The sequence below is a fragment of the Ammospiza nelsoni genome, chromosome 2 (assembly GCF_027579445.1).
Source record: "Ammospiza nelsoni isolate bAmmNel1 chromosome 2, bAmmNel1.pri, whole genome shotgun sequence".
NCBI lineage: Eukaryota > Metazoa > Chordata > Aves > Passeriformes > Passerellidae > Ammospiza > Ammospiza nelsoni.
This window is the reverse complement of record NC_080634.1, coordinates 77,079,391-77,103,458: the sequence shown is the minus strand read 5'-3', so window position 1 is coordinate 77,103,458 and position 24,068 is coordinate 77,079,391. Positions and strand designations below refer to the sequence as shown.

Below are 24,068 nucleotides of genomic sequence, written 5' to 3'. Positions count from 1 at the left end.
AATCAGAAGAGTGTTATAGAAGAGGGGATTGGCTGGTTAAGGGGGGCTGGAGTCAGCTGCTGCTGTGATGATAAGGGAGGGTCAGTGCCTCGAGGAGATGCCTACAAGAAACATCAAGGAGGTACAAAACTCCGGCAGCATAGAACCTTTGCAATGTAATGACAATAGAATCTTTGCACTATAATGACAACAGATGGTGACGCTTTTTCTTTTCCTAATTTTTTTCTTTTTAACTTAATTTCTTCACTATGAACTCCATAATCCTTATTCTTCCAACTAGTTTAAACTTAATTGATATAATATTTCAGCAACCGTCTTACTGAATTACAGAAACTTTTCTGTGGTACTCCTTCAAGCAAACATTCTAAAAGATGATGTTTGAATGGTATATTGAGAAGATCTTATACTGCTGACAAGATATTCTATTGCTCTGTCACAGGCTCTCTGTAAACACAGGTTGTCTCTTATCACATTTCCTGCTTTCTCCTTTCTTCCTCATTTTCCCCTAAATTGATTCATGGCTGTGTGGTCCATCTTTTGGTATTTAAAGCAAAATTGAGACTTAAAATGTTTTACTTTAACTCCATCATCTACATTTTATTTCCAAAGCCTCATTCCCACTGATCACCCTTCAGATTCCATAACAATCATCATTGTTGCTTGAATAGATGAACAGAAGCTTAGCTCTCTCAAAGAGGCTTTTTACTTTTCTTGCTGAAATTTTTGTTACGATTTATTTTACTCCTGCCCATGAATTTAAATCAGCATGGCTTCTGGAAATTCAATGTAATTCCTGCACTTTCTAATACCTTTCCGTGGAGTTCCTTATTTTCACTAGGACTTTATTTTTTTGCTTATTGATTTTGAATTGTATCCTCACTTTCTTGTAATATTTTTCCTCTTTTTTTTATAGTTATACTTGAATTTCTATATTTCAGATACATCTTGTACTCCAAAGCATTACCTTTGCAGAGTTGTTCTCATATCCCTAATTTTATACTGCAAACAGATCAGAGCTGGGCAAAAGCAATCCTCCAAACCAGCTACTATTGAAAACTCTGAGAACAAGAATAAGAAGAGTGCTGAGATGGGCATCCTGAAGACTGGCATTTCTGCTAAAATTTTGTGTCATGGAAATATATCCTGAATTTATTATGGTCATTCAAATTACTCCCAACAAATTAGCTTATCAGGGGGTTTAATGGCATTTACATGTATGGGAAGTTTCTAAAAGGTTTTAGAAACATACAGGATTTTTGTGATGCAGAAAAGCAGTCAATCTATTCTTGACAAACAGCTGCCTTAGGTCCACATGAACAAATGCAAACAGAATTCAGTGTTGCCCACAATGAAGAAAATTCCATATCCTTGGCCAAATATATCTAACAAAGGTACCTCAGTTTGGACTGTGGTTATACTAAAATGCCAAAATAGAAAAAATGAGACATTCTAGAGTATGATGCACAATATCTCAAGCCTGAAGTGCCTCCAGAGGTGTCTTTTTCCCTTTCCTGCAGAGAAAGCAAACTATTTAGAGTATTTAAGATTTAAATGACTCAAGATTTAAACGCAGGCTACAACTTTGCTTTCAATATTAAAGTAGTGATAGATATTCATGTTACTCTGTATTTTTCTAAAAATACAAACAATATCAATATAGTATATTCCTATCCTGGAGGATCTTGCATATTTCACAGCCTGAATAATGAAACTGTCATATAACTTAGAAAGCAATAAAGGCAAGACTCAAAAATAATCATTAATAGTATTTTAAATGTATTGGCAAACAAAAGAGAGAGAGAGATTGAAAAGAAGAGGAAAAGAGAAAGAAATTGAGCAGCATCAAAAAAAAGTAATTTTAAAAATTGAGCAGCATCAAAAATAAAATAATTTTAAAAAATTAAGTCTTCAACTAAGTCACCCATTCCTGCAAAATGCAGAAGTACAGTGGAAAAGAGCACAATGTCAGGGTGCACAGATGACATTCCTCGTTGATCATAATACCAAAATGCCTTATGAAAAATTGGCTTAAAATAAACAAATGCGGGTATAGTTCTCCATATTATGCAATTTTTAAAAATTAAAAGTCTTCAATTAAGTCTTTTAAAGCTGAATATGGAATCAAAACTCAAAAGAATGACTGAGAGGAACATTTTTAATAGAAACTATTATACAAATATCAAATAAAACTAAAATAGAATTTAAATATTCATAGCTGCTTATTTGTTCCTATATTTCAATTATTAACACTTTATATTTTTTTTGTTTATGTTAAATCATTTTTTCTAGGGGTTTTTCCTTCATGTTGAAAAACAGTTTTAGGAAAATTTAGAAATTTAATTGACTAGGAAACATAAGAAGGAATGAAAAGTTTCATTTAAAACCAATTTTTTTTCTCTTTAAGAACTTCCAAATAAATGCTTCCTCAAAATTCCCCCAAATTGTCTACTTTATTACTTGTTATGTTTTCATAAACCATTGTTTCTTGATAAAACTTCTGTCACACGAAAGTTTCTAACTGAAGAAATTTCCTACCAGATAGGAAGATACACATCTTTTTACTGATGTGCATGAAAACAATTTTCTTAAAACTGATGTTTTATAAGGTGACATCTTCACATATAAGCCCCCAAGATATATCAAGCTGACTATTTTATGAGATTTAATTTTACTTACACCAAAATCACAAGTGTCTGTTTGCAACACCTGCAGAGCTTAACTACGGTTATCCAGCAGAAAAATACACTTAAATCTGACCAACCCAGTGGTATGTTTTAAAAAGTATCTTAATGGATATGTCCCCACTTCACCAGCTAAATCCTAACTTTACACTCTCCTCTTAGCACATTCCTCATACAAAACTTCCTTAAAAGTACTCGGAGAAAATCAAACAAGTGGTTTCTTGAAGGACCTGCACAGAATGCCAGTAAAAGCAATAACAAATGCACTCTTATTAAATGTAGTAACTAAAGAAATCACAGTACCTCACCTGGCTATGGTGAACCCTGTGAGTTGTGTGGAGAAGATATGTAATAACTTTTGGATATGAAAAAATATTAAGGCTACATGTAGATCTATAGAAAACCAATCAAAAAAGCTCTGGAGACAACATTTAAGCTGCTGCGAGAAAAATTGAAGCCCAAGCCCTGCATAGCAGTATTTACTGACATACTTTGAGAATCCCACATGCCTCCAAAAACAGAAGTAGACGAACAATATTAATCTAAAATTGAAGAAAAATTGCAAGGAAAAAAATCTGATTAATTAATAACAGTAGACAGTAGAAATTAAGAGAGCTGTTACAGGAGGAACTAATTGCAGCTGAACTGTAAAGGAACCAGATGGCTGGCACTTCAAACAAGGCTTCAAATAGGTTGTAAAAGAGTTCTTAAACAGAAGAATGGGAGGAAATTGACAGCTATGATAAAATATGTACTAGGTGCATATATTTAGGTATGTAACATTGAACTGTGGCATGCAGGTACAGAGGTTTAGAGGAGGACTTCTAATGAATGAAATGACAGAGGAGAATAATAGTCAAACAGAAGGTGGAAAAAACAGATTAAAGGGATTAAATTATTACAATAAATAAAAACATTTCCCAAAGTGCATTCATGCAACTATTGAATACCATGCTCCATGATTATGATGCTACCTGATTCTTCAAAATCTGTATGAGACTTACTTGGAAAGCAGATTATACATTTCTGTATATGACAAGGGTGTAAAATCAGGTGACCAAGAAATAAAGGAAATAATGATGGATAGTTTTATAAACAGTAGCCTTACTGTGATGGAGGTCTGGTAGAGAAGTTTGCACACTTTTCACGAAAAATTAATGTTGCTATATTTATTGACACATTATGCTGCAGGTTTTTGTCTGCCCAGATCTGTGTGCTTTGATAAACTGAGCATAGACTTGAGTAAATAGTTCTGTTGCAAGGCAGCTGCATTAAGAAGGAAATTACAGTTCAAGGTAACAGAATTGGAATTTTGCAGCCTCTTTCAATCTTATCACTGTGTTTTTATCATAGTCATTCATTATTTGCACTTTGAAATACCTTCCTGTCTTTCATCACAATAAAGACAAAAGTTTTCACAGAGGCTATAATACACTTCTCCTTTGCTGCATGAATAGTTAGTACCTAACAGTAAGACTTTAACTCAGATATTTAATCTATTTTTTTCAGCTATAGTCCTGACTGAATGAGAAACAATTTTCTTGCTTTTGAGCTGGGCTGTCATTGTCCCAGACCTACGTACCAGCAGGAAACATAGAAGGTCAGATACCTGTTAAAAGAAATGTTGAATATGACATGGAAGTATTTTATGGAATGAGATGAAACCCATGTGATTATTTAAAAGAGGAAGCAGAAATAAGAAGCTGACAAGGGGAAACTGATCCTGGAAAAATAATACTTGAGGATTATAGAAGAAGGATAGGACAGTTCTGTTTTCACTGCAAATATACATCCCATTAACAGGCAGAAAATAAAGGAAAACACTTTTATCTAAAATTAGCTTACAGTACTTCTATCAGCATAAGCCTTTAGTCCTCTTAAATTTTCTTTTCATCATTTGCTCAGCCTGTACTATGGGCCAGTGTACCCATGAGGACATTTATGCAGTAATCACATGTCAAGTAAACTAGATGAGGATAGTGATTACTTTTAATGACTAATTAACTTTGCTCAACTGAAGTGACAAGCAAGTTACAAGAAGAGAAGTTTCTAATCAAAACATTATCATACATGAAAAGCTGGGCTCTGTATATTTTGTTTAGGAATTTACAGACACAGGATTGGTTTAGGGTTCTCTTTAGCGATGCAATGAATGGTTCATTAGTTGGGGGTTTTTTATCCTACAGTTGTTTACCTCAGTGCAGTGAAGCAGGCAAGCTGAATGACTCACTAAGAGAAAAAATAAAAGTACAGGTAAGACAGGAAACAGCAGTGTCCCACCAATGTCCCCCTGCCAGAGCAGCAGTTTACTACAATTATCACTGGCTTCAGAGTAGGAATGAGAAAAATGTGTCTCCATTTTCTCTCCAAAGCATGACCTACAAGGATGGAGCTTTGCAAACAAGTCAGGGTGGGTATTTGGCAGCAGAATGTTTAGATCTTCTTCAAAGTATTCCTCGGTCTGCTCTTAAGGATGAAGCTTATCAGACACAGACAAGTGTTGAAAAGGCCAAAACACAGCATTAAGGAACTGGTAAGTATGCTGGTTTTAAGCCAACAAATAATATTACTTTCAAGATGCAAATCTTTGAAAAGTCACTTAAAGTAATGAACACATTAAAGAATTTAAATTGGACTGCACAATCTGTTTGATAAAGTATATTAAGATTGGTTTGCTTCTTTAAGTACTAAATTTGAAAAATATTTTTTCAAAGGAATAGCTAACCTGTCTTGAAAAGAAATATATATATAAATCTCTATTCAATCAGGTTACTATCAAAGCTATTATTTTTTTCTATCTTGACGAGTTTTCTTCTGTGAATGTCTTTTTTTATTATATGCTTGTTTTAGAAGGAATTTAGAATTAGCATATATATCAGGCTTCTTTTGGGTTTTATTTTTTAAATGTATCAGTCAGTTAAATACAGGGCAGTGTAATATTTCTGTACTGGAGAGAAGCTAAGAAACCTACCCACAAACCTAGTGCATAATCACAGTCTGCCAGGATATATTTGTATTTTTCTGTATTCTCTCTTGAAACAAGAAACTGCTTTAAAAATGCATAGCACAGCTTCTTTCTGACACTTCCTTTTACTCCATAGTCCTGAACAGCTTTGCTGAGCCTTCATGCAAATTAAATACTTCACCTTTGGTACTGATTTTTCAACTGTTCGCTGACTTAGTCTCTCAACACAAAACCAGGGTTGTGCTGAGCAAAATTTCTGACCATAAACTATATGGTACAGTTTCAAATACAGTTTGTGTTATCCACATGGATTACAGACCCACAGTGTTCAAAAGCAGCTGAATGCTCCATACTGTGCTGCTGCTTTCCACAATTCCAAAACTTCCAAAGAGCAGATGAGTTCTTTAGGCAACACAGAGCCCTCATAGAGAACATGAGATTTCTGTTTATAAGATTTCAGAGCAACAGATTGCTTTCCAGACGGATTTTTCTTGTGCCTACAGAACACATTGCTTATTTTGCAAACTGGCAAGGAGAACAAATTATGATGATGCCTGCAGCAAATGACTTGCTCTGTATTGCTCTCCACAGGTCACTGCCTCCCAGGATTTCCCAGGACTGAGACCAAAAGGAAATAGCCTGTCTCAAATAGGAGACATTCAACATGCTCAAAAAGGATTTTCAGGCCAGAAAGTCTGTAACCAGCAACATTTTTCCCTTAACAGTTAACCATTGAAATGCTTTTGAAATGCTTTTTTTTTAAGGTGTTTTGTGTTGTTGTAGTACCTGTTTCATTTTAGATTCACAATTATGTATAATGACTGCTGCACATATTCTAAGAAATGGTCTTAGGATCACTGGTGGTAAACAATCCAGTTTCCTTTGTGCTTTCTGTTTTATAATTGCTGACAGCACCTTTTCATGTCCATAGTATTTATGACAGGTTTCTCATGTGTATTACCTGGTGTTATAGCATATGAGTTCACACAGTATAGTCATAGAGTCAATAGAATCATAGAATAGTTCTGTTTGGGAGGGACATTTAAAGGTCTTCTAGCCCAGCCCTCAACCCCCCAGTAGCATTCTCCTCAGCTGTGACACTTGGACTGACACAAGGCAATGCATCCCCATCAGTATTTTCGGAACTGCTGCTGTATTTGAACACTCTCTGCTCCTGTACACAACCCACAGCTGGCAGACCAAGGTGGGACACAGTGCCGAGCCAGCACCAGGGGACACCCAGCACAGCCATCCTGCTCAGTGCCTTGATGGGTCAGCCTGGAGGAACCCCTCCCGTGGGAATCTCCGTGGCACCGAGGAGACCTCGGCAAGACCATGGAAATGGCACTCACACCTCAATGGCACCCACTGTCCCACTCTTCTTTCTCCTTTTTAATGTATTTGCTTGAATACAAAGTATCTTCTTAATGTTACAGAGATGTTGACAGGTTACATCAGCCATTAATTAATACTAATTAAAAAAACAGGAACAGTAAGTGGCTTCTCAAATTTTTGTTGATACTTTCCATCCTGATCTGATATTACTCTATGGGGTTGCTAAGCTTCTGCTCTTAAGAGGCTGTCAATTAAGGTAACTATGGGAAGGCTTTGTGACGTGTGTCAGATTTCATAAGTTAGAACTACTACTTAATTTTCACTTCTGACTAGAGAGTTGATATCTTCCTTAACTTAAATCTTTTAAAGCCCTATTTGATACTGCTCTATATTTCTCTTCCCTTTTTACCAAACATGTTCCAAGCATGTCAGTTTGAGAATATTCCTCTATTATCAATGAAATGAGAATATTGATTTAAGAAGTACATATTAGAACAGTGTACAGGAGCAGGTGGAGCTACTCCAGGCTCTTCCAAAATCTCAAACCTCTCCTCCCCTTTATATTGTAGTTAAAAATGAAAAGGTAGAACAATGGTCCTGTTTTGCTAAAAACCCTAACACAAGCAATTTTTACCAGTTATAACAGCAAACAATTTAGGTGCAAAATAGACTTTTGTAGATAGGATCTGCACCATAATGAATACTTCAGTTAGTGTCACTATCCACCTAAGTAGCTAGAAAAGGCTGTTTTATTTTCTCAGCCACTGTTCTCTTCAAAAAAATGGATAAGAATTGACAGTATCTCCCTGCTGTATCAACAAATATGTTTTCTCACTGTGCACTCTGGAAGGCCTTATAAGAAATGCAAGAAGAAAAAAAACATACAATCAAATGGTAAGGGTTTTTTTTCTTTTTTAATTAGCCCATTATTAAGAGCTTTATACAAATTTGAACAACAAACAATTTCAGAAAGCCCTCTGCAATGTAGACTCTTTTCATTTCAGCATAAATCCTATTTAAAATAGATACTTCACAAAAATAATCATTTGTTCTAAATGAACAGGACTTTGATTAGCCCTTAATAACTCTGGTAATCTAGTTAGTGAAAAACAGAGTAATCTAGAGAAACTATTACTGGTGTTTTAATTAAATTACTGATCAGAAGGACTATGTGGCTGGTGACTGTTTTTCTCAATTTACCTCCTAAGCATCCCAGCAGTGGGAGATGCATCAGCTAAACTGCATACCCTCCTAATCACTTTTTTTCTGCCTTCTGCCTGTAAACAATACGTAGGTTTGAGTTTACACATAATTTTCCAAGACATACAGTCATCTCAGAATGTTCACATAACTTTTAGTGTTTGACTTACAAATACAGACAGACCACCTTTGTGAGCAACAAAAAGGGTTTATACCTTCACTATCGTCACAAAACTGTGAAGAAAACCTTTTCACTCCCAAGAGATGAAAAAGCATCAGCAATCCTGCAGTCCTTTGTGTGCTTTTGAGGCTGGAAGTTGAAGTACATTTTAAAGGGAGGAGTATGAATCTCAGAAAATAATTTCCCACCTAATCTCTAACTGCTCAATGTTTTTACAGGAATTCTGCCAATATTTTACATGCAGTGGTAATACTCAAGCACTTAACATATTGTTGGCACCAGCCAGCAGTCAGAGGCAGCTCTCAATAGAAAGGATAAAAGACTGGAACAGCTCACACAATGAAATATGAAATAGACTTCTCTGTCAAGTAGGAATATCCCGGTATCCCTACAGCACTAGTACTCTACTATCATGCCTTGCCAAAACAAGAATATGTTCAAGAGTTTGCTTTCAAAAAGACAATAGCATTGTATTTCTTCCAGAAATAAATAATTTTAAAAAGAAGCAGTGCCAACAAATCACTGGGGGAAAAAAATTAACACAATCAACATACTGAGCTATTCTTTACCTGCAGATTTGTTCTAACTTTGGATGAAACCAAAAAGTGTAAAAAAAACCCAAATAAAACCAAAATCTAAGGTAAAATTAACATTTAGATATGCATTTGTAATATGAAATAAAGAACAAACTCGTGAGGAAGTCTTTCCTAGTGCAACAAAAAATAAATAGGCAGTTTAGGAGCAAACACAGCTGAAAGCAATTCTAATACCAGTGAATGCTGAATGGCTGCTGCAGAAAGTGCACTGAAATTTGGCTTCCCACTTACCTGTTATTGAAAGGTACACACTGCAGGTTACGCTATATCAACAAAAAGCATTTAGGAAGAGAAAGGGAAAGAAAAGTTTAGAAAGTGAGACTCCAAGAAGGTGTCACCGAAGACTGGGTCAAACTATGTGTCTGTCTAATGCTGTACTCTTGAGAATTCCTTCATTCCATGAGAAAGAATTGTATTTCAGTCAGTAAAAAAGTAATTGAAATGTCTAATTTGTGACATGTATACAGCTGTTGGCAGTAGTTTAAGAGGCAGGGAGGTTTTAACTATTAGGTGGTTATCGTAAGTAAGTAGGCACAAATGCCACACCCTGTGGATGAATGATTTCAAAACATGGTTCTTTGTAGGAGCAGATGAGGATTCAGGTAATATATTCCATCCCAATTTCTAATTCATACTTGAACAGCTCTTACAAAAACACACATTAACTTGACTGAGCTGTGGTACATTGATAAAAGCTTTAAAAAATGCAGATGGAAAATTTAGTTGTTAACATGCCCAATCAGTGTCAAAACAAAGTCTCATCTCACTATTTTTGCAAACTTTCTGAGACAGGTAAATGGGCAAATGGCAGCATGGTGAAACAGAGCGTTCACCATGCAATAATAATGACAAGTAGTAAAGGAAAAATTAGACTGTCGCCAGCATTTAATGTCATATGAAGTAATGGCATTTACTCCTTTAAGGAATGTAAGCATCAATTCCATTAGGGACAGTTTTCAGCCCTTTGTGGAGAAGGTAAATATTATTTTATGCATATCAGCTAGCACTCTAGTGGTATAGCAGTGCAAGATAGGATCTTCTCCAAATAAGTTCAGACATGCCTTTTACTGCACCGAGAAATTGGAAATCATTTATCCTGAGAGAAGCATTCAAATTTCCAGTGTAGTCACTAATGGTAGGTGCCTCTGGAGATCTCCAGAGGGAGATTTGGTCTGCCTAATTTAGACAGGCAGACATACGGGTATCTTCTGCCACGGCAAGATTTCCTAAAATGAGGAAGACTTTATTTAACTTGTAAATACAAGCTCCAAGTAATGTCAATTACTTTCAAAAGCAGTATTCTTTTGAGATTCTCTTCTGAAAGAAGAAACACACCGGAAAGACCAAGATCCAATTGTCTGTAATCACAGCTCCAAAATATCATATTTACTTCATAACCTCAGTATTTGTACTTGCAGGAATGATGAATTAAGCATGGTTTTAACTTATTGGGGAAGAAAGGAAAATAATTCCCATTACTGTTTACACCATATGAAACTGACTTTGCTTATCTTGATTACCTATTAGAGTGATAGTTGCAGACTGCAGTACATAAAAATGATATGCACTGAACCCATAATTTGCCTGCCAAGAAGATAAATGAATGAGAAGGGTCCATCATTTAAAACTCTCGAAAGTACTAGTCTGTACAAGTAAGGAGTTTTACAGAAGAAGGTGACTTTTTCAAGCCATATTCAGCACTGACTGGTTCATATCAGTTCCTGTAACTTCACTTTGTTGCTGTGAATACGAACCTGTGGAGTCCAGGGCTCAGATTACAGGCATTGGGGTCCAACAGAATCAAAAACTTCTATTGATTTTTTGGTAAATCCACTATTTACAGAAAAAGGAGGATTACTGTGAGCCTCTCACAAAGGAGAACTACCCAGAAACCACAGCCTGCTGAAAAGAGATACTGTCACTTATGCAGCCAGGGGTTGATTTCAGGCATTTAAAGTTTTTAACAGGAGACAACCTGGAAAATACAGTTTAAACATTGGATATTTACATATTTTAAAGCAAATTCTTTGCTTGGGATTTTTATGCCTTTGTAAAACCACAAGGAAAAAACTGAGGAGATGCTAAGAAATCCATCTGTTTCTGTATGCAGGGCAGATTGGTCTGGATTTGTTTTCCTAAGTTAACATTAAATGTGAGCAGAAAATATAAATATCTGCCCTTTTGCTAAAATATCAAAAATATCTGCCCTTTTGCTATTTTCACCCTAAAAATGAATTAAAGTATACAGTTTGTAAATTTCAGAAATTATTGGTTTTGAAAAACTTCACCAATATGTTTTACTCCCACTAAATTAGCTATTTAAAATTTTGAAGTTCAGAAATACAGCTTGGATAGTGTGTTATGTTTAAGTATGACTCTGAGGCATCTCCACAATCCATTAAGCTCCCCTTATTTTCTGCCCCATTGTAAGCTTACTATGTGATTCATCTTTTTTCATATCACACAGGACAAAAAGGTGATCTTTTGTATTTCAGTCTCTAACTTACACTCCTCATCTTCTTTTCCCAAGCAGTAAATGGTGAAGAAGAAAGCTTTTTTGCAGCTTCTTCAGCTGGGGAAAAGCACTTATATGTCAGGTCTCTAAGGATTTTGATGCTCTCTTTATCCCTTGACCCTATTTTCATACTCAGAGCTACAAGGAAAGAAACTATCCCACAGAAAGAAAATATACTTGGAGGTTAGTAAGCATTTCAGTATGTAAATTGTATGTCCTTTTCCCCAAGATCCACTCAAGTCTTTAGGGACAAGGGCAAGTAAGCTCTCAAAATGAAATACTTTATAATGGAAATTTTCTATTCCAGTCTTTTAGGTACTCACTCAAGGAGAAAACAACACAACTTCAAGTCTCTAGAGGAAACCAACACAATAAACTATACAGAGCAGTTTCATTATAAAAGGAGGAAAGCACTCCTGATAGATGGAACTTACCAAGTAATATTTACAAAGTTTATCTTTGTATAGTATTTTGTAGTTATTAATTAAACCGTGGCATCTCTTGTAGTGAAAATTGCATTGATTTTTCCCACCATTGTAGATGGCATTTTAATAAAGAAGAGAGACAAAAGCATGATGCTGAAGCTGGAGGGATAAAAAAGATATTTCTTTTAAGAAGGAAAGAATAATGATTGCCTTTGAACTTCAAATCTAATTCTACTTCTCCCAGAAAACAACACTACTGATGGAAAAGAAATTTTTCTGTTTTTTTTCTTTTTTCTATTTCAGCACTCTTTGTTTGGTTGTCAGAGCTGAGTTACTGTTCACAATTAGAGATATAAGAACCAAGAGGTTTCGCTGTGAAGCTATCAGTAATATTTCAACTCCAGAAACCATGTGGAAAACTGTACTTAAAACCTGTCAAGAAGATGTAAAAACAGAATTAAAGCAAGTCCTTAGGTGGATATAAATGCACTAGGCAAGAAGAAGACATTTAATATCTCTAATTCTCTTGCTTGGGGAATGGGGTAGAGAAGGGAATTTGAGACAATAACAGTGAGAAGCTTCATGGCCTCCCTAAGTAGCCTCTCCTTTTACCAGTGCAGTGAAGAGGATACTGGGTTAAATGGGTCACTGACAAAAAATGCCTGTAGAACCTTTCTGGTCAGTGAGCTTTCAGATCAGAGTGAAAACTTGTATTTTTAAACTGAAATACAGAGCTTTTTTTTTGTTGTTGTTGTCGTTGTCAAAATAACTGTTGCCTTGTTCTTCGACAGAATTATGCTTTTGTCCTCTAGTTCTGACTATGTGCATATAAATGTGGCATGTAACCAGAGACACCTGTAATCCTGTAAACCTATTGCAATAATATAACTGTACAGAGCCACATTGGAATTGACTTCCTTGTAAGCCTTAAATTTAGTAAGTCACAGATATGCATACCAGGTAAATAACACCAACTTTCATTTAGCAGCCATGTGATTTTCATTCAAACTTACTAGTTTTTTTGTCTGCCATCTAAACAAAGTTAAGAAAGAACCTGGATTTAACAAAGAGGGAAGAGGGAAATTATGTCTTATTGTTATGTAAACATGTGCACCCAGTTAATATCCCTGAATCATCCTGTTGGTGCTTCTGCATGCTCACTGCAATGCCGAGCTGTGTGCTCGCAGGTACAGATGGCCCAGCTACCAGAGCCTCACTTCCTACACTTATCTGCCATATGCAAGCCTTTTAACTAAATCATTTTTAATAAGTGAAGTGAGACACAGAGCAACTAGTGTTTTGCTGTGGATGTGCACTCAGCAGAAACTTGAATTAACCTTTATGGTGCAGTAAATTAACACTTTCATTACTCTAGAGTGGTAGTTAGAACTATACTGTATCCATAGGAAAAAGCTCCTTACCTGAATAACATGTTTCAGCTTGTCAATAATTTGATTTATTACAGGATCTGTTCCCTTCACTTTTACTTCTGGATTTGCAGACTGAGCTTTGATTCCGCTGCCAACCACACGGTGCGTATAGCTAGTTTGATACAGAAACACACAGAAAAATGGTTTAGTAACTTAGAGTCATCTTCTAGTTTGTATTGTCTCTCATGGCACCAGCATACCTCTTTAAGGAGATGCATTAATTTTGTGCGCATTTTTTTCACAAAAAGAAATACAACAAAATATAATTGCTGCATTCCATAAAGTTCTGTTATTTATTACCATTTTAAGTTTACTGCAAACTTTAACAAGGAAAATTATCTACATTTTTTAGCATGAAGCATTCAGCCCTGTGCATGTCTTTTTGTGTGTGTGCAAAAAGACTGTGCTCCATTTTGATTTTGCTAAATACAACAGCATGATGATTACCTTAATGTGTGACATTTCAAGGTCTTAAAACAAACTCTAGATTCCATACACACTGTATGTTCAGACATAAACCTGAAGATTTTTAGTGGTTTTGTGAGTGCATGCACAGACTGAATATTTATTGAAAGATAACAACCATATTGTGCATGAATTATTTAGCATTGCATAAATTATAAAAGTAAGAGATGGTCAAAATGTACTTGATATGTAGATATATAAAAAGACATAAGAACTAGATATAAGCTGATTCAAAAAAGAACTGCTTCAGTAAGTAGAAGTTATGCATTGAACATTGTTTATAATACATCAAAATTTAAAATACAGTAAATAAACTAACCACCGAGCAGGATTCTGTAGCTTATTAAGAAGCAATTCTTCATTCAACTTACCATATTATATGTAATACTCAAGTTATGCAAGAAAAACTGAATATCTAGCTTCTCATCACAGATACTGTACATTATGCAAATACTCTCCATATGCTATATTTTTTCAGTGTACTCTATAAGAGGATAGCTCTATAGCTCTCTGTCTCAAAAGTATTTTGCCAGCTGTTACGCAGTAAGGAAAAGAAAGGAAATAACCTTACCAGAGTAAAGAAATAATCTAATTCCTGCCTGTTAGATCTGCATATAAGTGCAGACAACACTGCATATTTAAATTTTGCAGAATTTGTTTTATGAAAAACATTACAGGTCCTCTTAGCTCTGCAGAAAAGTTTGCATGTATGCTAAACAATGAATGCAGTTCAGTAAAAAAAGGTTGCTACATGACAACAATATTTAGTCCTTGATCTTTACTTAAATTTCACCCTAAATGAGATTGAGGATATTCCTGAGGAAGTGTATACACTGAATAAATGAATGGCTCATATTTTTGAAAAGGTGTTACTCTCATTTACAGCAGACAGCTTTTTGTGCTGCCTTGTAGCAATGGAGCCATTTGACAGCTTGAAATGATGGGGAAAAACTTTGTATATAGGGGTACAAAATCCACAGCCTGCCTGCTTGTCTTGGGCTATTGTTTAGTGCAGTAATTTGGGCAGGGTCAGCAAACTTTCTGATAATTCTAAGCGTGAAAAAATTACAGTTAAACATAAAAACCTTAAAAAAATTCTTTGGCAGTCATTTGTATAAAACAAAATATATAAATAAATAAGGAATTATTTATATATTCCTGAACAATGCTGCAGTGACCAGAAAAAACAACTGGTTTAACTCAACATACTAGTTTAATGCAGCACCAAAATTTCTCTTCACACCATAACACTATAAAAAATCTTGAAGGTTATGTCTATTCTTTTAATCCAGTGGTCTTGTTCTGTTTCACAGCATGCAAAATCTGTGTTCTCACTTTCTGTCACTCAGAATTTTCCAATTAACACCTTTTTTTCAAATGCTGCAAACCCAACTATTGCACATTTTCCTGTGAACTGCATAACTGTGAAAAAGAATACCCTTTCTCTTTTCTTAATTCAATGATAATCATTTCTCTAACCATGCAAGAAGAAATAAATCATGCAGAAGCTGAAAGCTCCCTAGACTACAATTTTATTCGTATTCACTCACCTGAGAATTGGCTATGAATCATTCAAGACTGACTATCATTTATTTTTCAGCTATTTCTACAATGAAATCAGAAGTTTTGCACAGCTGGTACTTGCTGTAGGACTGACTCTTTCACATGAAAGAAAGTAGCTGGGATAATGCTGTCTTGAGAGTGGACCTGATATTAGGAGTTTAAATCATGTTCTCCAACCTCTTCAGAGTCAACATTCTCCAAATTCCTCTTCACCTTTTTTCAGTTGAGAGTGGGGTAGGGTAAGAAGCTGAAGCAGAAGTGACATGCATTGAAACAGTGACAACTAGCACACTAGTGCTTGATAACAGCACATCTTTAGGTCTATTAAACAAATATTTGGATCAATAGCTACTGGTAGTAACAACCTTGGTATTACTTTTTCTTATTTCCCTGAGCTGTTTAGCATATTTCCACCTTCTTTCTGACTACTGATCCTTCTCTCACCAACAGCTGGCACGATCCTTTCCAGGGTTTACAGAATGAATTTGTTATTTCCCCTGCTTTCTGCTACCTGCAGGCTTCCTTATCCTTCATTTTCCAACAGAACAGTACACCTTTCCACCTAACGCCTTCCCAAATACTACCCCCAGACTCTTCAAACCTTGCTCTGTGAAAACTGACATATTTCATCCCATTCTCCTGACATTTTTGTCTGTTACAGGCTCTAGAAGATCCCAATTAACATACAAGTTTATGTCAATAGAAAAAATACCAATCCTTATATACCAACACTTTGAACTCAATATTGGTATAATCACTACGCATTCCAAAGTTTTCTGGTTCATCAAATTTACTAATATTTACCACATTCCCACCTTGACTTTTAAAGGAGTTGATATTTTTCTACTTTAAAAAATCCTTATACTTTTGAAGTGATGAGTTGTTATTCAAGATTTGAAATTATTTTACTCCTTTGAGAGTTTTTAATTTTACATTCCAAGACTTCAGTCTTGAAATTGATCCTCCAGGTTCTGGATGTGAGTTCTCCCCCAGGATCATACCAGAAGTAACCATCACATATGGAAAATGAAGAGCTGGATTTCAAAAATTACGATTCATTTAAATGGAATTTGATTTGGAAGAATATTTTTCCCAAAATATATTTTGTTTGCTTGGCAAAAGCAAAGCCCAGGGGTGGCTGCAGGAGTGGCTTCTGGGACAGGATGCCAGAAGCTTTCCCCAGAGCGGAGCCAATGCCAGCCAGCTCCAAGACAAACCCACTGCTAGCCAGGCCCAAGCACGTCAGTGATGGTGTAGCACTCCTGTGACAACAGATTTAAAATGGAGAAAAAGCTGCTGAGCAAGAGGAGGTGGATGAGATGAACTGAGAACATGAGAGAAACAGCCCTGCACACCCACATGGAGAGAAGTCTGTGCTGGAGCCGGTTTGCTGGGAGGTGGTCCTTGGAAGAACCCAAACTGGAGGAGCCTGTTCCTGATGTACTGCGCCCTGTGGAAAAGACCCACGCTGGAGCAGCTTGTGAAGAACTGCAGCCTGTAAAAAGGATCCAAGTTAGAGAAGTTCATGGACAACTGACTGCCATGGGATGGACTCCATGTTGGAGCAGGGGAAGTGTGAGGAGGAAGGAGTGGTAGAGAGAGTGTGTAATGAATGCCAAAATGTGAGTACACTCAATGTATTGAAGTAAATTAATGTACAAGTTTGTATTTTTCTTGTTATTGGGAATCCTAACCCGTATTAAATTTGCCTTCACTGCGAGGTGATCCAGCTTTGACCAATTGACATTAAAAACTCTCATTTAACTTTGAGTTTGTTGTAATTATATGCTCTGACAAGTCATAAGGCAGATTGAAAACCTTTTTTCTTTCTTTGGGTGTATAATAAGGCATTGACAAAACCTTATGAAATATTGCTTTTTTGATTATTATCATAAAAGTAAGATTATGAACATCAACATAGTTATGTTTAATCTACTCTTTGTCTGCTTGAAACGGCATCTTTTGCCTACAAAAATTTTAAATTACTCATAAGTTGTTTCATACTCCACGTAATTGTGTTTAATTAACAAATGTCTAAAAATCTAACATCTTCAAGTATTCTAATGTAAATTAAATGATCTGTCAAAGCTAAACAGGCTATTGGGAATCTAAGCATGGTACACAAAACTTCATCCCTGTAAACTCACATTTACATGCAAAATTTGTTTCCCTTTATTTGGGGGTGGGGGGAAATATAAAAATCTCAGACTCTTGGTTTGAGAGACTTCATTCATTTTAAAGTTTTAATATGGCATTAATCATTTTCCGTTTCTCTAACTCCTAATGTACAAGTAATGGGAAAAATATTTTAAGGATCCCCACAGAGGTAGTCTGACTTAAGCAAGTGTTGTTCAGATTTGAATCCTGGGGAAAAAAAATGACAAATTTCTTGCTAGAGAAATAATAGACCCGCCATCTGTGCTCATTTCTGTACAAGCACGGTAATGTATCATATCACTTTAATAGGCAGACTTGGTCCCCAAGTACTATTCATTTTCATCAGCATTAGGAAAAAAACCCAAGAACTAATATATTTGTATTCTATAAACATGTTTTAAAATGATGAATAACAAGGTGCCCATTTTCTGAGTTCAATATATGAATATTCATATAAATACCTATAAATTACCTATTACTCTCTATTGTATTTATGAATACAATTGGTGGGGTTTACTTTTGATTCTCTCAAGATAAAAGAGAAAATCATGCTTTATTTGCTATCACTGATTTCTTGGTACATGCAGTTGGAAAAGCTATTAGAAGTAATAAATACATAAATTCTTGTATGATTCAGCCATTTTGGATGTGGTGCTTCAGGAAGATCTGTGCATGTATATCCCTCCAGCACAAAATAATCTGTATAACACATCTTCGGATGACAACTAATACATCATGTTTATGGTCAGCTACTGATTAGGATTTTCCTTTTCGAGCTACTTTTAGGTACTTTGACCATGTTTCACGTGGGAGATTACAGTAATGAAAAGTGTACTATGACAGAAAAGTTATTGTCCAGAACATCCCTACGTGCACTGGCAGTCAAGCCTCTCCCAAGAGACCTGGTGATATTCCACACTTTAGCAAGTTTAGCTGGTCACTCCATCCTGATGTATCTCTTTCAACTGCTACCACCACCACCTGTCACAGCTTTCTTCTGGCCACCAGTGGTGTTCCTCAGGAATCAGTACTGGGGTTCGTCCTGTTGAACACCTTTATCAATGGTTGGGAGAAGTGGCTCAAATACAGCCTCAGGCAGTTCACAGATGACACCAAATTAGGTGGGAGTGTTGATCTGATGGAGGGTGGGAAGGCTCTGCCGAGAGATCTGGAAAGATTCAAACAGTGGGCTGAGGACAATGGCATGAGGTTCAGCCAGGCCAAGTGCTGAGTCCTGCACCTGGTTCACAGCAACCTCATGCAGCACCATCGCCTCAAGGAAATGTGGTTTGAGAGCTGATCATCAGAAAGGAATTTGGGGGCGCTGGCTGATGCACAGCTGAACATGAGCCAGCATGTGCCCAGGTGGCCCAGCACTGATTGTCCCTCTGTCCTCTGCATGGGTGAGGCCTCACCTCAAATCCTACGTTCAGTTTTGGGCAGTCATGTCAAAAACTACATTGAGGCATTTTAACATATCCTGAAAAAGGAAACAAAGCTTATGAAGGGTCTGGAAAACATGTCCTATAAAGAGGTGCTGGGGAAATTGGACCTGTCTGGAAATTGTTTAGTCTGGAGGAGACTTGGAAGGAACATCATTGCTCTCTGCAACTACCTGAAAGGAGGCAGCAGTGAGAGTTTCTTCTGCCATGTCTCAAGTGAAAGAGGAAATGGCCTTAAGATCTGACAAGAGAAGTTCAGATTAGATATAAAAAAAGCCCAGATCACTGAAAAAGTGGTTGGGCATTGGAATAAGTTGCCCAGAGAGGTGGTAGAGTCATCACCTCTGGAAGTGTTTGAGAGGAGTCTGGGGGATATGGTTTATGCTAATAATGCTGCTATTTTGATAGTGGGACTAGATGATCTTGAAGGTTTCTTCCAACCTTGATTGATTCTGTGTGAATCTTGTGCTTTTCAGTGCTTGGGACAATTGCCACTATCAAGAGCTACTCAGGAATCTCTGCATTTAGTTGTCAAGTTACCCTTGGTAACTTGGTAACAACTGGGTAACTTGACAACTTAATGCAGAGATTCCTGAGTAGCTCTCAAAGTGCCAAGGGTGATGAAACTGAGATGACTGTTGTGTTTGGGACAGGGTTACACAGGGCTGCATGGCCTTATCCCTGAAATGCTGTGTGTGTCAGATAGTCACACAGCTGTAGGATGTTCAGCGGGGCCAGAGCTGCTGCAGCTGTACAGAGACACTGCCTGACAAAACTTGTTTTGTTAATCACTTTGTGGCAATAGAACTCTCATCTTCATTTGTGATATTTAATCTCAAATGAGATCTTACTGCATTAGAGTAATCTTCATGACAGTAAACAGAAAACAACCACAAATTTCTCATCTGGTAACAATGGTGAAGTCTGTCTCCATCCACCTAATTTTCTCCATCTGAAACCAATTTGGTGTAAATGATGCAATGCTGGCTCTCATCTGCTTGAAGTAAGCAATGAAATGCTAGAGAACTCTTTAAAGGAAGTGTTTGCTTCTACTGGGTTCTTTGAGAAGATCCAGATGATGAGAATATATGCTCGAGAGACCAAACAACTTTTAAAATAGTATTTTTATTTACCTTCCCTGTTTTCATATCCTTTAACTGCCATTAATACAGTAACCAAGCTGCAATTTCTGCAGAATGTTCTCTCCTTTGTGAAATGGATTTTCTTTTTTGTATCCACTAGTTTTTAAAAGTAAGCCTTCATGTACTGGCCTTGTTAAGGGATTTGTTTTGTTCAGCTTCTCACATTAATTGAATTCTAGAACTTAGCTTGTTGACACTTACAAGTTTCGAGCAAGCACCTGTATTTATATAGTCTCACTGTGTTTAAGAATGGTAAAATACCACAGTGTGCCCACTATATTTTGTTTTATTTCAGACATGGGATATGATTTTTAATAACTCAGCTTGCTTGCTTTATGATTGCTGATAATTACTGGTTTACATCTGGTATTGTTAGCATCTTCATCACGGCTGGGCATTTCAAAATTCTGGGTAATGTTAATTGAGAAATTAACAATTACCTGAATACAAGTGAAAAATAAACATTTGCTACAGCAAATGAGTAAGAGTGTTCAGTGGTGTAGATTTTAATTACCAAATATGAACAAATCAAAGAATCTCTGCAATAATAAAAACTACTTGGAACTTACTTATGCTGGCTATTTTTTAGTGTTACGTAGTTTTTTAAGAGTAGATATTGCAAAATTAGCTTCAGAAAGTTTGTAAAAAATATCTTAACACCTAGCTATCAGAAACAGTACTTGTAGTTATTCTAGGGGAGATCCCATTTCCCCTAGATATTTTCAATACATTTTAATTGATAAAAATTTCAGTAAAATAAAATATAAAATAAAATGTATTTGAATTTTTCTGTGTTTTCAGACCTGCAATTTAGTATATGTTTAAAAAAAACAGATTGCATATACACTTGTTAAACATGGAGAGTGGAAAAAAACCAGAGTAAAGTTGTACCACTGTTTGTGCTTCAGAAAAAAAAATTTGCTCCTATAATTATTTAGGCTAAAACATATCTTTAAAAAGACAGGTATATAATTTTCTATCATTGACTAGACCTGCCTTGTTAAAGGAAAACAAAAAATAGCAGATTAGTCTTAAGATTTTTCTACATTTGAAGACTAAGTGACATGTTTTTGAAATAGTGTTTTTAAAAAAGATATTCCATTTTAACATAGCTACTTGAAACTAGGTTCACATGAATAAAACAACACTGAAGTATATAATAAAATATTATAGAGTCTTTTAGAGTATTTATTTCAATGAATTTCCAAGTGTGGCACAGTCCTGTTTTTTATTTTGTACAGTACAAGATCTTTTATCATCAATAATTTCCATTATGTTCTAATCCCACAAAACATTTTTGTGCTCTTCTAAAGCTCATAAACCCCAACATTCCATCACGGCCTTTTGAAAATTTTAGTTTGAACACTAAAATTTTTGAAAGGATTCTGTGTGTGGTTGGAAGCCAGCTGGCCAAAGTTTTAATGTTGGCTCTGTCTCCCAAAACTTAGCTCTTAATAGGCCTTGAGAAGTGCTAATGATGTCCTGAAGGCTTCCTTGGGCAGACAAGTTTCCCTGTAGAGATTTCCGAAAGCATCAACTGGTGTCCAGCTGCTATGCATGCAACATGTATTTAGAAGGATTGTTTTACTATGCATCTGAAATTCTCTACAGGATCTCTGTAAGTCAGACTCTCCTTTTTTGCAAACAATGTAACTTCTATTAAGAGCTACGTTTTCTTCAGAAGAAAAAAATGCTGTAACCTACATACTGAAAATTCATTTATTAAAGCTTTCTTCTAGCACAGCAAATTTTATACTGTTTCAAAAATTACAGAACTTTTGAAGAATTTTCATTCGAAAGATGCTGTCGAAATTTGTTTTCTTGTCAATTAATGGTAATCACAGTAATAGTTATCTATCTGCACCTATCCCTGCAGTATGTTGCTCTTTTCTGGACAGAGACACTAGTCTTACATGTGATGCAAAATGAATGCCCCAAAAAGCATCACAAAACATGTCTGCAAGGCACCTCAAAAAATAAATGTGTTCTAGTAATTGCAAGGTCTGTCAAAGAGAAAAGAAGAGCTTTGAGACTGATATTTCATTTAAACTAGGTGCCTTGGGTAAGTCACATGTTTAAATTGAGAAAATAAATTCTTATTACATTAGAAAATAACTAAACAGCAGACATATGCAAGTGCACTAAATCTATATAAATGAGGACAACAGTATCTCCTTCTTTTTGTAGCATTCTGGAAATCCTCTAACAACCATCATAATTCTATTGTACCTTCATTTAATGGAGCAAGGAAATGAGAGATATTAATTACCATAAACAAGCACATAAATGTTTACAGCAAATAGCTGGCAAAACAAAAGGAATTACCTTGGAAAAACAATTCAAGCAACTTGGAAATACAAAGCTGTCAAGCCTAATTAGTGTAAAATTGAGAAGCCTGCTTCCCCTATAGGATACTGAAATATTTCTGCTTGGAAATGACAAAAGGGTCATGCAACTGTGGCATTATGTAGAACATCAAACCCTGAAGACAGAAACATGATGTGCCAAATTTGTCCAACATAATGCTTCAGTGCAGAGACCAAAGGGTCCTCTAGGGACCTGGAATGCACCTGATAATTTTGGGACTGATACCTGACACAGCCAACGTTTATCTCTCAACCTCATAAGAAGTACACCACTACAAATTATGTCAAAAGTGCACTTTTACAATCTGTTCTTTGTTATTGAATGATTAGGGGGTTTTTCTGAGGTAATTTATGGAAAATTAGCACAAAATGAATGTAAAGCCTCTGGTGAAGGACTATCAAGCAGATAATTAACTTGAATATGATAACTGATAAAAGAAAAAAGGTCATTCAGCAAATAAAGGTCATATGGAGGAATCAACCTAAGTCACTGTGCAATGCTAACATGAAGTGCTATTTCAGCAAATTCACTGACATGAGCCACTCAACAGATTTTTTCTTGTTTATCCTAAAGAATTAAATCCCATATGAAAAAGCTGTTTTGTACTGTCCCTCTCTGTTGTCCAAGTACACCCAGAGTTAGCAAAATATTGGTGAATTATTAATAAATCAGTGTAAGTGGCCAATCCATCTCTGTGGCTTTGGACTCCTTTTGCCTTGCTACTTTATCTAAATGTGGATTAATGATAATGATGCATACTAGGACTCGATGACTAGCACACAACAGATCAACAGATGACACTTTTTATCTTAAATGTTTTTTGAAACCTATGCACCTAATAGTAATTGGGAGGGGGGATGGGGGACAGGAAGGGATTTGTTGTTTGTTGCTTGCTGTTTTGATTTTGTTGGTTTGGGTTTTTTTTTTCCCCAGTTAAAACACTTCAGTGTAATCTGTTCCCATTTTCAATACTATCGAGTCTTGGAGAATGTAACATTTTCCTGAGGAGATTCCTGAGGATGTAATTGCCTCTTCATTCAAACAATTTTAGACTTACTCAAGCACACTTACATCATATACATCTGTGTGGAAGGAAAATCAGTCCCCTGGATGACTCCACATTTTGGATTGGAGAAAACTTTTCTCAGCAACTAGAAGTTTGTTCAGGAGTCAACCTGTAAATTTTTTTCATTTCACAGCTTTATTATTCACAGCACTTTTGCTGGAAGCATTTGCATTCCCTGATTTGCAAACTACCCGCATTGCCTGTTCTCAGAGCACCGTGAATAGCTCCTATGAAGAACAAATGTGGAGTTATGTATCAGAAGTTCTACAGCATGCTGCATTTTATTAAATAATAGAAACAAGCATTACACTAAAATGCCATTTATGTGATAGTGTTACTTAATCTTCATGGGAAATTAAGCTTTTTGTACAATGCCATATTTTAGCAATTACAGTAAAGTAACTTTTCATTTTGCACTGGTGCTTAACTAACCTTATACAAAAGACAAGTACAGTTGCCTTAACCTTTGGTGCTTTTCACCCTCCATGAGAGCCATGATGGGTATTTTTTTAAAGTATTTCAGGACAGATCACAAAGA

At 36.0% G+C, this 24,068-nt stretch overlaps 1 protein-coding gene across 3 annotated transcripts in view; it reads right to left on the bottom strand.

The window, feature by feature from the left end:
* GPC5 (glypican 5) overlaps positions 1-24,068 on the bottom strand; it is a 597,183-nt gene that overhangs the window by 390,735 nt on the left and 182,380 nt on the right. For all 3 annotated transcript variants that reach the window (XM_059466144.1, XM_059466146.1, XM_059466145.1), the window contains one exon: positions 13,320-13,440. In XM_059466144.1, coding sequence (XP_059322127.1) covers positions 13,320-13,440 — 121 coding nt within the window. The remainder of the gene's footprint in view (positions 1-13,319; positions 13,441-24,068) is intronic.